This window comes from Musca domestica, unplaced genomic scaffold (genome assembly GCF_030504385.1).
Source record: "Musca domestica strain aabys unplaced genomic scaffold, Musca_domestica.polishedcontigs.V.1.1 12, whole genome shotgun sequence".
NCBI lineage: Eukaryota > Metazoa > Arthropoda > Insecta > Diptera > Muscidae > Musca > Musca domestica.
The window spans coordinates 1,694,092-1,712,882 of NW_026712155.1; the positions used below are offsets into that span (position 1 = coordinate 1,694,092).

Below are 18,791 nucleotides of genomic sequence, written 5' to 3' on the forward strand. Positions count from 1 at the left end.
TTTGTGTTTCATAAAATGATTGGTATAAAAATAAAATAAAATAAATAAATAAAAAATAATAAAAATAATTTAAAAAAAATCAATAACTAAAAATGGATTCTCCATCTGCAACACTTTTAAAATGTCCAAATCTTCTAATCCATATCATAATATTGTCAAGATATTTTGGATTTTCCCAAATTGGACAATTAGATTAAGATTATAATTCACATAGATTTGAATTATTATTATAACTAAACGAAAAGTCAAAATGGTTCAAATTATCAATAAATAATTCGAATGCAATGGGTTCGAAACCTTGAAGAAATTTCTTAAGAACAATGCAAATATTTTTTTAAATGTCGTTGCAATAAGACCAAAGTACAAGAACACCAAAGATAGAAAAATATGGGAGTGACAGCTACAATAAATAAATATGTATGTATAACATATCGTATATATATACAGGTATAGTAAACACAACTATGCACAGTGGTTGCAAAGATGAGTAATGACCAACAATTTCCTAGACAAGATATTGACATTTGTATTCAGATAATCTAAACTTTATACATCGTACCGATTTTCAAGGTTTTATATATCACTTCAGTTTTTTCGTTTTCGAAATGAATAATAGGAAAATAATTACATTTTACACCAAAAAGTTTTCCAAATTTTTATACCCGCCACTATACATAGTATGGAGGGTATATTAAGTTCATCATTCCGTTTGTAACACATCGAAATAATAATTTTAGACCCCACAGCTTGATCAGCGTGAAATCGTCCGTTCGTCTATCCGTCTGTTGTAATCACGCTGCAGACAAAACGAATTGAGAAAGCTAAAATTTTGCACAGATCTGTCTTTTGTCTGCAGGTAGGTCAAGTTCGAAGATGGGCTATATATTGCTTGAAATTGCACACTCGGAATTCTTTATGTGTACTTTACCCCCTGACAGAGAATTGTCTGTATAGGTCGACGATATCGTATATCCCCCATACAACGGTACCCCCCATATTCGGTATTTTGATCATTTAGTACTCATTTTTTAATGGTATTGTCTGAAACTGCAGTGCTTTATGAGCACTTTACATCCTGGCAGAGAATTGTCTATATAGGTTCACGATATCGTACGCCATATGACGTCACTACCCCATATTCGGTATTTTGATGATTTTATCGGCCGGTTTTGGACGTTTTGATGATTTGTGACAACAGTGACATCAAAATTCACATTTTGTAGTTTTATCTTTATCCCTTCACCCAATACAAAATATAGTACCATTCCGTACTTTTAGTGCAATTATAATACACATTTCCGAAACCACCTCCATATGTCTAAGCTACACATGAACAGCGACCTTAATACCAAATTTCAGTTTCAAGCACCCTCTGTTTACCAAATACCAAATTGTGTCGAATATAGTACTATTTAGTGCTTTTCGTGCACTTGTAGTACACATTTCCAAAACCACATATTTAGCACAACCCCACAACAAAGAAGAGACCTCAATACATTTCGCAAACTTAGTACACATTTCTAAAACTACTTCTTTATCAGAAACCTATCACCAACAGGGACTTCAATACTAAATTTCAAAATTCCAGCTCCAGCCGTTCACCCTAAACCAAACGGTTCCCTATTTAGTACTATTTACAAATTTCAGAATTCTAGCTCCGATACAAAGTATTCAACTTTTGTTACAATTTCATACTTCTTATACCCTTTAAGTAAGATTTAAAAAAACCCAGCCGTATCCCCAGCCCCGAGTAAAATGTTATGATTCTATCTTCAGCCGTTTCGTCTGGGCGATGATTCTCAATCAGTCAGGATTTTTCAATACTCTTTTATATAAAGAATTCAATGCAATCACTGTGCAATGTTCAGCTCAGTTTGTAAGCAAAATTCTTCAGTCGGTACCGGTTAATAAAATAGAGACAAATTAATGAATATTCGAGCAAATTATTCTCACTGAGATTTCTCCATTGGTGACAAGAGATGAGGTGAGATGAGACAATACTCATTAAATGCAGCAGCAGCATCGGTTGTCTTGATCTATGAAGAGATCTTCTTGCAGCGTTTCATTCAATTCGCATCGTATTGCTGGCATACACAAACACAGTTAAAGAGACTGCCTGACTGACTGTCAGAAGACTGTTTCACCGGTTTCGTCCATTAGACAGATAGACAGACAGAGAAACACACAGACAGATGAATGCCAGCGGAGGTAGATATCAGATGGATTTGTGACTCAAAAAGATAGCAAATCTCAATGTCGCAAACTGGTGTTGTTGTTCCCACCACGGGCATTGTTGTTGCTTTGGCATAAACACACAAAATAGCAAAGCGAAATGTGTCAACCATTGTTGGAGGTGGCTGGTGGTTGTATCAAAGCTGATGCTTGAATTCTACTACCGGTTCCCAGCTCACTAATACTGCTTGCCACCAAAGTGACAGAATCTAATTGCCCAACTAATAAATGACCTGTCAAATTTAAAACATTTTTATGTCAAATTAAAACAAGCAGAAGACTTTGGCGGTACAACACATATGACCATTCTACAAATATTATTCACAAGGAATTGTGAGAATTTGGAAGCGTCACTTTATGGCATTTAATCCGCTTAGCAGTAGCATTGCAATTGCAAACTATTTACTCAATATTAACATCCATAGCATACCGTATGTGGCAACATTAGCGAATGTTGTGACTCAACACATGAGCCAAAGAGCTTATTCGAATTTTTTTGGAACCAGATTAAAATTGTCTGGTCTCTGACAGCGTCAGACATTTATGATGTGCAACCCCATTTCAGTTCTTTTCTCACGCATAATTTTTATTCTGTTTTCTTTGTATTGTTTCGATGCGAATTTAAATAAAATTGATTTATATTTCTAACAGAACCTTTAACTTGATGTTGTACTTGACATTATTTTGAGTTAAATTAATTTGTTTACTATTTTCAAAACCTTCTTTCGACAATGACAACATTTGTTTACTGCTGTAGAATGAGGCTTAAGTTTCACGTAGTCGTTAATTTTTGTTACTAAGATTACTGTAGCACTTCACTGCCGATTTCTCAAATATTAATGCGAGTCGATAGTAAATATTATGTTAGGTTATCAGAAAATAGGACACAATATTTTAAAGTGTAGCCATGCCCTGCTCCTAGCGTCAAATATTTTCTGGGTACAAAAGTGTCAAGCTAGAAGGACTCATTGCAAATCGGCCATTATTTGGCAAGAAATTATTAAAATGTTGGTAACTAAAAGTCGATAAAATAAATATTTACTTATCGACCACTAAATGCCGTTATATAAGTACTTATTTTTCGAGTTTGAGTGACCTGAAAAAACACTTATTTCAAGCAATATAATCTTGATTGAATAATGGGTTGGTAATGAGTATTTTTTTTGTGTGAATAGCCGGAAATGTTCTTTTCTGACGTATATGCATATTCATATCTGTCTCGACCAGTCTGTTTTTTATTTTTACATTTTTATGGAATTCCTCTAGTAAGGTCATGTCTTTTCCGTGCTTTAAATTTCAAAAGGTGAGTTGGAAAAATGCTGAGCTGGATATTTTTATTTGAAATGAGGTGGCCTTTTTAGTTTTTTACTAATACTATTTTGGGACACATTTTAAAAAGGTACTATTTTTACTATTTGTGGTACAATTTGCATTTTTATGAAATATTATGAATTTTACTGATTTTTTTAAGTTCTGTTTTTATACCCTCAGCTATATGCCTAGAGAGGGTATATATAATTTGATACGGGCAAAAAATGCTTCATCGAAATAACGGCTTTAGACCTTAGGTCTCTTTGGGCCAAATCCGTTTCAGGACATTTCGAGTTAATCTAGCGATGTCCGTCCTTCCGCGTGTCTGTCTGGCTGGTGCGCACGATAACTCTTAAGTGAGTGTCCGATTTGGTCCAAACTTGGTACATAGTAATATTATATCAAACTTAGATCGAGTTCGGAGATGGGTCAAAATTTTCTCAGAAAATTATTTTCTTTATTTAACAAGAAAAGATCATCTCATTTTGTGCAAACTTTGCAAACCCCAATATTTGTATCAGTTCTAGGTCAGGTGCGAAAGTAGAAAATATCGGTCCACTCTAACATGTACCTCACACACAAATGGTCAACATTTGAAATAATTATATCTCTTATAATTTACAAAATATATATCCGATTCTCTTCAAATTTCACACATCACAATATTTCTATCAACACATAATCTGGTGTGAAGATGAAATATATCAGACCACTCCTCTTAGTACCTCCCCCACAATGGTTCAAAATTTTTAGTAAATATGAAACTCATAAAACGCGAAATGAGCATCTGATAATTTCAAACTTAGCACATCCCAATATTTCTGCTAACTTAAGACCTGGTGTGAAGATGAAATATATTGGTCGACTCCTTCTGGTACCACCCCACAAATGGTCAAAATTTTGAATTATCAAACGCTTATGAATGCGTAGTAAGCATCCGATTCCCTTCAAATTTCACACATCCTAATATTTCTATTAACACAAGATCTGGTGTGAAGATGATAGATATCGGTCCACCCTTTTTGGTATCTCCCCATCAAAGGGTCACAATTTTCAATATTTATAATTTGCGAAATAAGTCAGCGATTCTTCTAAAATTTGGTAACCTGATATCTGATGTGAACATTCATCGGCTCACTCCTTCTGGCACCTCCCCACAAAAAAGGTTTAAATTTTGATTAAATATTCGCATAAACTTGGAAATAAATATTAGATGTTCATCCAATTTTTTTTCAGTATTAGATGAAGTGGAATACTTCGGTCCACTATATTTGGTACCTTACGCACATTTCTTAATTTTCCAAAAATTATTAATTTTTTCATATAAATGTGAATGAAGCTGTCGGTATAACCCAAATCTGGCACATTTATATGAGACTTAGGTAACTAACACTTCTTTGGAACCTCCAATTCCCACTCCATTGCAATATTCTAACTTCGTCCATGTGCCCAATACTAGGGGTACACAGTTTATATTTAGGATTTTTAGTACGATTTTAGAATAAATTTTCCAATTCTCAAAATTCAAGATTTTAGAACTACATCTTTACCCGTTCCCAAAAAATCCAAAAAATGATACATTCATTCTGTATCTTCTAGTACTTTGTGTACAAATTATGTTCGAATTTCCAAAATCTGACAGAAACTCACCCCATTGATCTCCTAAAAAAATTTCAAAATTCTATCATGGCTCTCTTTCTTTCTCTCTCTCTCTCTCTCTCTCTCTCTCTCTCTCACTCTTCAGTATACCGTTTTTATGCTGCAGTTTCTATGACAATCTAATTTTTTTAGCCTTGAATTGACCCGTTTTTTATCTAATTAACCTGAATTAGAGTGGCTTAAATAAGTATATTATCGCAATTGATATTTTGAAATAATGATGTTAATTGAATTTTTTGAAATGAGTTCATTTCGATTTTATCGAAGTTCCGTTTTCATGCTGATCCATCTACATTTAATTCAAATATTTTTAAATAATGGTCTGCCATTAGTTGTCGGCTCGTCCCTCCAAAGTGAAATAAAGTGAATAAATTTTGTGAATGATTGTTGAATTTTGGTCAATGACTGAAAATAAATTACAATGGAAGGGGAAGGTGGTATCTTCATTTGATTGACGAAGTGACGGACTGCCTGGTGGAATACTCGTAGGTGTTGGTAGTTTGCCATAAATCAGGTACACACCTTCCCTAATGAAGCAGCAAAATGAGAATAATTGATAATTCGGCTTCAACTGAGATAAATAACAAATATTTGGAATTAAAAACGACGAATTCATCTTCAGCTCCGTTTTTTTTGTTTTTTGATATTTCCATACCTGAAAACAGGTCGTTGAACTGGAAGTGTTTTCGTTTGAAAGATTCTTTTAGTTTATTGAACAAATTATTTTAATTGTTGTTAGACTGAAAACATTTCACATTACCATTAGGCAACAACAAATTTGGAATTGAATAGAACATTTGCAAATTTGCGTATAATGTGCAAAAATAACAAAAACGAATGTTGGAATACTTTTTTACGTAGGCCGAAATGCTGACAAATGATTTTTTCTTTTGTCGAGCGAGATTAAACGCCATAACATGCCACGATAACACGCCAAATAACATTGTCATACGAGGTGTTGAAAAGCCAAGACAATAATTTTTAACGAAAATACCCCCAGACATAACTATATATACATATGTATTTAACATGTGTCGTATGACCCGCCTATACAATTGTACATTTAGTACACGATTTCCCCTTCTTAACATATTTTATGGCCATCTTTATTCGATTGTGTTTTTATGAAGACAATATTCAAAAGATTCTGCAGATATCTCTCCGAACAAAGGGAAATTAATAACAGTGCTATCGGATTTGGGAAATCTGCGAACCGTTTGTTTATCTTCTCGGTGGCTTCTACTTCAGCGAGAATGCAAAACAATTGCTAATACACCGGGCAAAAAACAAAAACAAAAGTTCTCTAATCTTCTTTGAACAATCATCGCCACCATCGTTGTCGTCATCATCATCGTCATCTCGGCTGTCTGATTGCACTGACATGCCATGCCATGCCATGCCACTCCGATGCCACTGACAAAACACGGACAGAAGTATTTCAAGTTTGAAATAAATAACTCCGACTTGATGTTCCATTGTATTGACAATTCGGAATAGACGATGGGAAATTTCAGTCTCCATCTCCAGTCGAAAGAACAACGGCCAAGTCAAGACAACGACTGGCATTAATTAAATTAATCATGCCATACAAAAGGCGGCAGGCAGAGACAAATGGGAAAATCTCAACGAAAAGGAAGAGATAAATTTCAAACATTGTTGCTGAATCGAAAAATAAAATAAAATTCTATGTTGAAAATGATAGTTATTGGGGTTTTTTCAGAACATGTTGCAGCTTTATGAGCAGATATAATTGCATACTGTTGGATATTTACGATTTTAGAATATAGCTGTAGTTCGGATTTTCAAATACAAAGGTTTTGAGGAAAAAAATCCAAACAAAAAAATTGGAAATGTCTTAAAAACTTTTTTTATTTGATTCCTAATAATCTCGGACTGTTCACAACCCAACTAATATTGGTTGGGAGCGTGGATTTGGGAGATACCGTCATATAAGGGCTCTATCTAATTACATACCTATATTGACCAGCAGGAAGGACGTATACTAAAAAGAAAAAGAAGTCAGTAAAGAAAGGCCAAAGTCGGGCTGAGCCGACTTAATGATACCCTACACCTCTTTGCATATATAGTAGAGCTTCATATAAGTAATAAAAGCTTTTATGGAGAATTTATGAGAATAAAAACATACCAAATATTATCGTTTTTGAATGCGTATTACTCATCAAAATCTATCCTATTCGATCTAATATTGCAATTTTTAGGCCCAAAAACCGTAAAATCGGGTGAAGATATATATGAGACCTATATCCAAATCTGAGCTGATCTCTAAAAAAATTAGCAAATATCGTTATTGAGTAGAGTATTTTACGGGTATGAGGGAGTAAAATACAAAATCAGATAAAACATATATATGGGAGCTGTATCTATATCTTAACCGATTTTCATCAAATGAGATTCAGTTAACCATTTGGTGTACAATAAAACTTAAAATCGAGTAAAGATATATGGAAGCTATAGCCAAATCTGAACCGGTCTTGACAAAAGTTGGTAAAAGTATTTCTGAGATGTATTTAATATATTTCTCCGAGTTTCGTTGTTACGAAGTGCATATTACAGCTGTGGGCAAGGAATTTAACAAATCGGACGAAGAATATATATGGGAGCTATAGCTATGTCAACCGAAATTTGACACACTTGCTTCCAGGCTCAATTTGGCTGTAAGTGCCAAATTCCATCCTACTTGGGCTAATATTAAACAATTGGTGCACAATAAAAGGCGAATCGGAAGCAGATATATATGGGAGCTACATCTAACTTTGACCGATTATCTCTAATCCCAATAGAGTTCGTCCTTGGGCCAAACAAATATTTTCTGCAAAATTTAATCTCAATCGGGCAATAAATGCGAACTGTACTTTGTTTACAAAAATACATGATCAGACGGACGAACGGACGGACATGCATAAATCGACTCAGAATGTGATTCTATGCAGATCGTCAAAAGGAACTATGGGTCTAACGCGCTTCCTTCTCTACGTTACAAACAAATGCACAAAGACGTAATATCCTGACCACAGTGTGGTGTAGGGTATAAAAAACAAAGAAACACATTTTCAGCGGTTAATTGAAAAATATGGCCAATGTCTTTGAAATAGCTTTGGTCAAAATACCAAATAAGAGCCAAACTAATGGGAACATGTGTTCAAGACCCTCGAAGTAGCTAAGATCAGGAAGTACCTTCATATAAGGGTCACACCAACGCATATTGATAATTTTTTTAAGGGTTTCTGATAACTAAGAACTGAAAATGCGATCATTTTGCGAAATAATTTGTAAAATTTGTTTAAAACGCAAGAAACACTTGATATCGAAATATATCCTCTTATTGAGACTATATCGAAAGTTTGACCGATATGATTCATATTTTTGTACCAATGTTCTAAATGTAATCTGGAGATTTCTATAAAATGTCAAAGCTCTATCATAAATATTTCGGTGCATGGAGCAAAATATTGAACATCCTCTGTCTCTGAGTCAGACTATATAAAGGAACGTCAAAATTTGGTATGAGGACCCAAAATTCTCTTGAGAGTTTTAATTTTACACCGGATGACATTAAATTGGATTCTTCCATACTCCAGACCATGCCCAGAAAATTTGGTGAACTGTATAATAGGGGAGCCCATGACGCTCAATTAATTTGTTATCTGTCTATTTTTTCACAAAAATGTTGAGATAACTGTTATTGCACAAAGACTGATTGTTTCACATGTATTCTATAATTTAAATTTTTATATTTAAAAATATTTATTGTTTTCCAACGCCACCTTGTGGGTCGATTGATTGGCTTGATTGATTATGCCCATTTCACTTATTTAAATCAACAACAAAGATCAAATGGATTGAACTTTGCGGGCGCCATTCAATCAACGTCCACCCAAAGCACTTTCATATGTTTTAACAAATCGAAATCTTGAATAAATGTATATTTTCTTTTTAATTATTTGTTAACAAATGAATGAATTTAAATTGTTTTGTTTTTATTCTTTTATGACTTTCAGCTTTCAACAAACGGCAACCATGTCCAACCGTAACTGGTTCGTGTCAACGGTTGTGCTGTCGCTACTGTTGTCGTATCGGAATTTCTTCATCAATGCTCAGGTGAGTGAGTAAACGTAGAAGGTTTTTTTTTTTTTTGATAACGAATGACAAAAGCAAACACCGGCCAAGAAGTGGTTTGGACAAAAAGACAATTTCTAAAGAAATTATACTCGGATGTATTTGAAAAGAATTCGTTGAATAATAATTATTTTGATTATTGTGGCTAATGACCACCATGATTCACTATTTTTATCAGCTCCATCTTCATTAATGCCAATTTAGCGGGGGGTTTGCATGACACCAGAGTTTGTTTTGGCCAAATAGCTGGAAAACAAATGAATATAAATAGAGATGTTGTGACTCAGGTGCGATTTCTGGTTTCCTCAAAATCAAAGGAATTTTTCCTTAACCTTATCGTTATTATCGTTTCGAATTGAGAAAATAATGAAAGGGTATGGCAAATCAATTATAATTAGCGCCAACTAAATCTGCATGCGCAAAAAAAGTGTTAAACAATTTTCGAATTCGGTTGCACGATTTCAATTCAACTGCCAAACCAAACAAAAGCCTGAGGATGTATTTCTAATTAACGCTCCGTTCCTCTCTCCTCTCATGTTGTTTTAAACGACATCATTAAACTGGATTTTATATTTTTCTATCAATTCAGATAAATATTTATAGACAATGCTTGGCCGGAGCATAGTAAAAATATTATTGGTAATTTTTTTTTAATAAATACACTCTATCATGGGTTGAGAAATTTTACGATGAGTAATCTAAATGGGCGGGGCAATGTCCGTACACTCGAATATGTTGTATGCCAATATTGCACATAACCATTCGGAGTAATGAAGGGATTATTTGGGTCTCTTTTTCTTTGAGAGGTGAAAATATCTTCTAGAACGAAAGCAGAAATGCTTGTCATAGAATTTTTTTTATAGGTCTCTGAATGTGTTAACACTTGACGAAAATTTTTAGTATCGAAAACGAGTTTTTATATTTAAAATCTGACTTCGCAAATCAAAAATATTAAATTTGCACAAATTGTGAATTTTTTCCTACAAAAAAAAAAAAAAAATAATAATAAATAAATAAATAAATAATAAAAATAAATAAATAAAATAAATAATCACATTGCTAACAATCAAGTACCTCTCCTATTCTTTAATTTGCATTTATTCATTTTTTCTTGAAATAAGTCACAATGTCAAACAAATTGCATTGTTATGCTAAGCAGTAGGAAGCGTATGCAAAGCATGCAGCTGATAAACATGCATTTATAAACTACATTCCTGCCCACATTTTGTATTTTTTTCTTTACCTTTTCAATTACATCGCAGCATCTTTAAATAATAATTGGCTGGAATATAATTACATATCTAGATACAGTTTGGTGTTTGTCGTGCCCCTTTGGAAATTGCGGAAAATCGCAACGATCTGAAATTGTGTGTTTTCTTTTGTGTGAAAACGTGCCGTGCCGTGGCGATGTTATACAAAAATCACGTTTCTATTCCATCACTTCGACGATTTTGTCATTAAGGCATACAAACATACATCGTTAGATGACAATAACTACGAAAGCATGTTAATCGGGAAAGGGTAGTAAAGTGGTTGTTGCTCATTTTAATATTAATTATTTATTAACCAGCCATTCATCCATCCACCCTGCCAACTAATCGAACGGAAACTTAATTACACAGCCCTGCCACGATATTCAATCAATATCTTTTTCAAATCAAAACTCAAACAATGATGATCTCGCTCGTGAGTAACTTCACAAAGCTTTGGTTCAGTGCAACGGCTGGTCATATCCATTGGCAGCGATATCAACGATTTGACATAGGCAATTAGAGGCAGGAACTGCGGAATATGTCATGGAAGATATTTATCGATTTGCATTGGCGAAATTATAGGGAGAAACATAGCACCGGCATTTTAATTTGTTTATTAGGAAAAGTCGATGGAATCACGATTTGGTTCTACGATGTGGAATTATTATACTGTATAAATAATTGCAGTCTGAACTTTGGAAGACAATTCCGAAATAGGTATATTACTATTAAGGATATCCCTTCAAGTATAGTCCGTAAATATACCAAACCTGTTTGTCTGTTGAAATCTTGATGGAGCTCGTAATATTGAGGGAACTTAGAAACGGAAATATTTTAAAAATGTTGAAGGTTTAATAAACATTTTTCAAAAGAATGCAGCTATTTGATTCTTTTGGTTCTTAGAATAATTTTCAAACATATGTTGACTACTTGGTATAGTCCCCACTTAACTGCAACTCCTACACCACAAGGTGGTTAGAGTTTTATGTCTTGGTCCATATGTTTGTAGCATAGAGAAGAAAACGTATTAGTCATTTTTGAGGATCTTCATAGAATCACATTCTGAGTCGATTTATGCATGGTAGTCCGACCGTCCATCTGTCTGTCCGTTTGTCCATGTATTTTTGTGAACAAAATACAGGTCGCATTTATTATCCGAATGGGATGAAATTTTCCAAACAATATTTGTTTGGCCTAAGGATATATTCAGATATAGCTCCCATATGTACCTTCAACTGATTTCGGGTTAATTGTGCACCAAATGGCCAATATCAACCCAAATGGACTGAATTTTAACACATCCAACCAAATTCAAGCTAGGAGCAAGTACATCAAATTTGGAAATCGGTTCAGATATAGCTATAAATCCCATTTATATGTTTTATCCGATTTGGGGTTTTAAGTCCCTCACCTGCATAATATGCACTCCACAACAACTATCTTTGGTACCAGATATCAGAAACAGCTCAGAAATAGGTGCCTAAAATTTTTGTCAAGATCATTTCAGATTTTGATATAGCTCCTATTTATATCTTTATCTGATTTCAGGATTTTTTATTCAACAAATGGATAATATGAAATGAAATGAACTGAATTTTAGCAATTTCGACTGAATTCATACTAGAAACATGTACTTCAAGTTCGGTGAAAATCGGATCAAATATAGCTATAGCTCCCATTGGGGGGTTTTAAGTCCTCACATGCGTAATATGCACTCCACATCAATAATATTTGATACCGGGCATCAGATACTGCTCGAGAATACATCTGCCAAATTTTATCGAGATCGATTCAGATTTTTATATAGCTTCGATATACATCTTCATCCGATTTTACGGCTATTATCCACCATATATGTAATATCAGCCCAAATTGAATAGATTTTTACCATTTGGTGAGACTCGTTCCGGTTTATCTATTTCTCCAATAAATATTTTTTAACATAATTCTTACCAAACTCATATCATGCACCACTATACAGCAATGTCATTTGGTATTAGACCCACGAAAGTCTTCGTCAATTTTTTTTGGACTTAGTTCTAAAATTGTGACTACTCTAAAGACATGCTTCGCATCCAAATAAGGTTCATAGTTGTTATGATCTACCTCACATAAATTCCCAATATAAACTTTTTTTACAAGAGCTCTAGTAAATACACGTAGAGGTGTAGAGTATCGTATAGTCGGTTCCGCCCGACTTTAGACCTTTCCTTGCTGGTTATATAATAAAATTGTTCTTCTCTCATCTATTTTTGATAGGTGGTTTCAAACCCTTGAAAACATTTACTTTATTTACAGCAATTACACCTTATCTTGTTAACTATTAAATTGTAGTGTAGAGCCTATGGTTTAATATGGTAAGATTGCGTTCTTTGTTATATAAATTAATGATGCGTCTAAAGGCCTTTTTATCCTAAATAAAACTTTTCAAGATTTGTCGAGGTATTGGAATAGTCTTCTGCTTACGTCTCCCCGTTTTTTGTGTCTCCAAAAGAACAGTAACAATGTAGTGTTTACTTTTGCAAATATGTTTATCCGAAGGGGAGATATAAATAAATCTAAATTATATTAGAAGAGACTCCTCCATTAATTATATCTACCTACGCCTCTGCAGTTAACATCGACCATTCAAAAGTAAATTTGAATGTTTATAGATTTTTTCTTTTGGAAATTCTCCTAAAATTGGGGTTAAGGTCGCAAACCAAAAAAAAAAAAAAAAATGAAATTATTCTGTTTCTGTTTTCAAAGAAAAGCTACAACAAAACAAAATTAAACATGTGTATAAGTATGTATGTGTTTCACGTTATCTATGTATGGCCCATACAGTATGCTACAGGCATCTGAACATCTACAAATGTATATTTGTTTTATATTTCAGCGAATTGATGTTGGATTCACTTAACGTAAAACTATATTCATTTTAAGCTTTTTGATGGCTCTTAACTTTCAGCATATTCCACAGTTACAGTTTGAAAAAATCTCTCTTTGCAGGCCTGATGATATAGGTATTTGTTTTGATGTTGTCTTTTGTTGAATAGTTGAGGACTATAATTCAAGAAAGTGAATTTTGTCTTTAAGAAAATGAAGTATTTACCAGAATAACCAGAATAATTCAATCCCACTTTCAGCTCTTTCTCCTCCTCCTTCTCCTCCAATCCCGTTTTCAGCTCTTTCTCCTTCTCTTTTTTGTTGCAATTGTGGCCGCGAGTTTGTCAACCACGTATTCAGATACGAAAAAATTATTTTTTCCATGTGAAATGTACTAAGCATGTCAGAAAACCACCATATCGAAGGTAGACCGCACGTCCCAGGTACATATGTGTGCCAATGACTGCTTTAAAAAAAATTATTTAGTTCTGACAGTGGCCAAATCTATGCCCGTCTGAAGACATCTCCAAATACTTAACTAATGAACCCCTGCGTGAAGTGTCTAACCACTTGAAATTAACAACAAAAACAATAGAATCCATAATGCGTGGTATTGTACTTAAGAATTGTTGTAGTTGTTGTTTTACAGATTTGCAGCAACATTTGTTATTGTAATGAGGTAAATAGGTAAAACTCTTAATTGCTGACACATTCAATTTGTGGCACTTTTATGCAAATCTGCAGCCAATTGCGATCTTCCGAGACTCCCTTCATATTGGCGAAGAACTCTCAAAAGAGGAGAAGGAGCCTAACGCTTACCACGGATGGCAGTGATTATGTGTAAGTGTGTGTGGGTAGCTATTTAGTTAACATTTACATGAGTAGAACACAAAAGTGAGTGGGTATTATGGAAGGTATGGGTGAATCCACGAGTTTGGTAAGCAGCAAACTAAATTCCTGGCATCAAACAGAGGTACAAAAGAGGGAAAAGCTATGAATTTTAAGATACCAAATTTTGGGAGGGCCTATATTGTCAATTTTCTTCCAGGATTTCAGATCATAACAAATATCGGAATATTGCGTCATAATGGAATTTTTAATTTTCAGACAGCTTTTTCGTTGATATCTACTACGAACTTCAAATACGAAAGATTCTAAAGATGAGTTTAAGGAGCTAGGGGACTATATTGCGGGTTTTTCAGGGAGGGTTTATTATACAGTTGATTTAACTGTAAACTTTTTTGGAAAGCCAGGAATTACCGTTAGATGCATAATGAAGGAAACTCGACAGGTCCGATTAATTTTGATATGGTTGAATATTCCGAGAAAACCTTTAAAATATTAAACGTCAGCAGTACTTTTATATAGGGACATACCTGAACAAGGGCCTAAATATCCCATTTCAATTAGCCAATCAGTTGTTCACTTATTTCAATTTCCATTATTTTAATGTCGACAGAAAGACAATATTCGAACATTGAAAAGAAATATTTCTGAATTTATGTACCTTATAAGACTCCGAGGGATATTTTCAGGTCTAAAGGAATTACTTCATTTTTATAACTTCGATCTCTAAAAAGTCTAGGCTACATGCGATGATGTGTATTAATTTGAATAACTAAGTTCTATTTTTTTTAACATAATTTATACTCCTTAACTTCGAGTGGAACACCCCATACAACCGAATGTAATTATGTGATGGCGTTGTAATTCCAGTTGTTATTGAACAGCCCATTACAGCCAGTGATCGACTCATAATTGCTGTTGATTTGTACTTGAAATGGTACTCTTCACCCACATTTGATGTAACGCTCCAAAGAAACGCTCACTCTTTGCCTCACATCGAAACTGTAGACGATGATGATGATGCGGACGATAATGATAGAATATTATTCGATTCCAACAGATTGTAGTTTGCTGACTGACTGACTGCTGGCACTTAAGTGGTTTCTTGACGACTCGCTGACGAAGAGGTGACAAATGAAAAGAAGCGTTTATGACCACAATTAAATACGTAGTCTATTATGGTTTATTGATCACCTGTTGACATTTAGACGAAAACAAAACAACAACGCAATACAATAACAACAATTATATACGGAATCCGCAATGAATATGAGCATGTTATGCATGCATGTATGTATGTATTTGTTTATGTTTGTCTGTTTCCACAACAGATGAGTTTATTGAGAAACTGAAATCGATCCATAAAAGGAATTTAAGTGAAACACCTCAAAATACCAGCGAACCAACCCCAAAGAATTGAAAATCGGTGCGTATTTTGGAAAATGTCACCCACCGAAGGGGGGACGGGATTGGGGAAGCGAACGACCACCACCACCACCACCATCATTTTACACTGACTTGCATTGAATTTGTTCCACTGCCAGCGGCCATAATTTATGTATTTGTGGTGCAAAGCTGTGTAAAAATCATTGGCGTTTTGTTTTTCCAGCTTGTCTCCAAGTAATTTTGTTTCGATGCCTCATCGCTGGCTCTTCCATAAATGGCAAACACGCAATACGACCGCCGTCAATGTTCTCTTCTAAGGAACCAAATGCCAGAGCATGTCTTAATTACCAAATCGAGACGGAAAACCAACAGCTTGTGCTTTATAAGGGATACTTGTAAACTTGGTTCTATTTCTTTATTTGCTGTCGGTGACATTTCGGGAAATGAACTGTCGAATTCATGTTCCAGCCAACAAACTTGCAATCCAAGGCAATGACTGGCTTGGCAGTTGCAGTGACTTGTTGGTTTGCAGTTTCTCATTTCGATGGTTTACAGGAGAAGCAACTTAATTTATTGTCATTAAGTTGAAGGAAAAAAAACATTTAATAATGGATTTGACATAAACAATAGATCGAGAAAATAGAACAATGAGATAAGGTTTGGGGAAAAAGAAAGAGGAATAGAAGGGGCTTTTTGTGTTCTGCATCTAAAAGATATAAAAATCATCTACTGATGAAGGTAGTAATCTAAATCTATTAGAACATACGAATGAAAAAAATACTTTTGGAAATCCGGGCGGACACTTCGAACTACTGAACATCTAGAGGTACCGATATATCCAATAGTGAACATATATTGCATATTTCCTGCATTGTATCATTCTAAAACCTTAATCTGTAAAACGTTTAAAGTTGGTCTGTTATATGGAACTTGTATAAATTGAAAATTTGAAATATACAACCAGTGAGTTCATCTCAATACTCCAAAAAAACTGGAGGTCTTGTTATACCAAAATATTGAACTTTGCAGGAAGAGATCCAACATACTGGGAAGTTTTTAATACCCCAAATTCGTCGGGTACCATTTTAACCAATAAGCAATGCTTGGACTGACATAGACGAACTAGAGAAACAAGGTTGGAAGGACACTTTGTCGAATGATCGTTCAGACATATTGTCGAAATTTATTCGCATCGGAACATTTTGGATGTATCTCATTCCTTTTCGTTCATCTTCTCAAAATGCGCTATCCCGCAATTTTGCTCTGGATCATGTGACGCTGTACATGTCACTTTGCTCAGACTTTTCTCTTCCTAACTAAGCAAAATCGGTGTTGTATGTTTAATTTTTAGATAGGAGAAGAACAAGTTTTTTTCCTCATACGAATGTCATAAGCCTTTTTATAACCTACACCACATAGTGGTAAGGGTATTATGTCTTTGGGCATTTGTTTGTAACATGGAGAAGGACGAACCCTATGAAATTGTTGAGAATCGGTTGAAATTCAGATACAGCTCCCATATATATCTTCGTCCGATTTCGGGTGAATTGTGCACCAAATGGCTAATATCGGTTCAAACGACCTGAGTTTTGGTACATTCGACTGAATTCATCCTAGAAATTTGGTAAAAATCGTTTTAGATATAGTTATAGCTCCCATTTATGTGTTTCATCCGATTTGGGGTTTTGAGCCCCTCACATGCGTAATATGTACTCCACAATATTGATCTCTGGTACCAGATACCCGATACAGCCCGATATCCGATACCTCTGCTAAATTTTATCAAGATAGGTTCAGATTTGGATATAGCTCCAATATCTACCAATATCCACCTTTAGTCGATTTCAGGTTTATTGTGCACCAAATGGCTATTATCAGCCCAAATGAAGTGAATTGTGTCACTTACGACCGAATTCAGCCTAGAATCATGTATTTCAAATTTGGTGAAATCGGTTCCTCATATGCGTAATATACACTCCACAACATTGATATTTAGTACCAGATATCATATACAGCCCAGAAATACCTCTGCTAAATTTTATCGAGATCGGTTCTGATTTGGATATAACTCCTACATATATCTTTTTCCGATATAAGGTTTATTGTGCACCAAATGGCTAACATTAGCCCAAAAGGACTGTATTTTATCCGATCCAGCCTAAAAGCCAGTGCTTCAAATTTTGGAGAAAATCGGTTCTAACTCACATGTGTAATATGCACTCCACAACAATGATATTTGATACCGGACATCAGATACAGCTCGAAAATAATTCTGTCAAATTTTATCGAGATCGGTTCAGATTGTTATATACCTTCGATGTACATTTTTATCCGATTTTCCGGTTTTTGTCCCCCATATATGTAATATCAGCCCAAATTGGATAGGTTTTTTCATATTCAACCAAATTTTTCCATTTGTTGAAACTCGGTCCGGTACTAAAAGTACAAAAGCCTCCGTCAAATTTGTTGAAAATTGATTCAGAGTTGGATATAGTTCCCAAATTGTGACTACTCTAAAACCATGATACGCATTCAAATAAGGTTCATAGTTTTTTCTTACGGAGATCTACTATACACGCATAGTGGTTTAAGGTATCATATAATCGGCCTGTCCCGTCTATCGACCTTTCCTTACTGATTTCGTTTTAAAATCGTCACCCAATCCATTCCAGATTAAATACAAATAAATAAATAAACTCATGATATGTTAACTCTGACACCATAATTAAGTTGTTTAACTATTTAAAAATTTATGCACTATCGTATTTGATTTCCGACCTGTATGGCATAAATTTGCATTTCAATTTAGATTTGTATATTATTTATTGCAAAATAGATAATCAATCAAATTTCCAGCACACAAACAAAAAAACTGAATTTTTTTCATTAAATTTATTCTTGTGTATTTTCATAAAATAATAATTACAAAGCGTGTTGAATAATTGAATTGAATAATTAATTACAACAATCAAATCAATTGCATTGCATCGAAGTGCAATGAAGTGAAATGAAATGACTGGCATGCAGCAAATCAGACCCAGCCAGCAGCAACACCCATTGGACTTTCAATCAAAATCAGAAAACCAGCAACCGTCACTG

The 18,791-nt window shown here is 34.4% G+C and overlaps 1 protein-coding gene across 6 annotated transcripts in view; it reads left to right on the forward strand.

Annotated features, from left to right (window-relative positions):
* Nucleotides 1–18,791, forward strand: part of LOC101901105 (mucin-5AC) — a 41,394-nt gene that overhangs the window by 13,726 nt on the left and 8,877 nt on the right. For all 6 annotated transcript variants that reach the window (XM_059118039.1, XM_059118043.1, XM_059118040.1 and 3 more), the window contains one exon: nucleotides 9,222–9,321. In XM_059118039.1, the coding sequence (XP_058974022.1) occupies nucleotides 9,241–9,321 (81 nt within the window). In that variant the 5' untranslated portion in view covers nucleotides 9,222–9,240. The remainder of the gene's footprint in view (nucleotides 1–9,221; nucleotides 9,322–18,791) is intronic.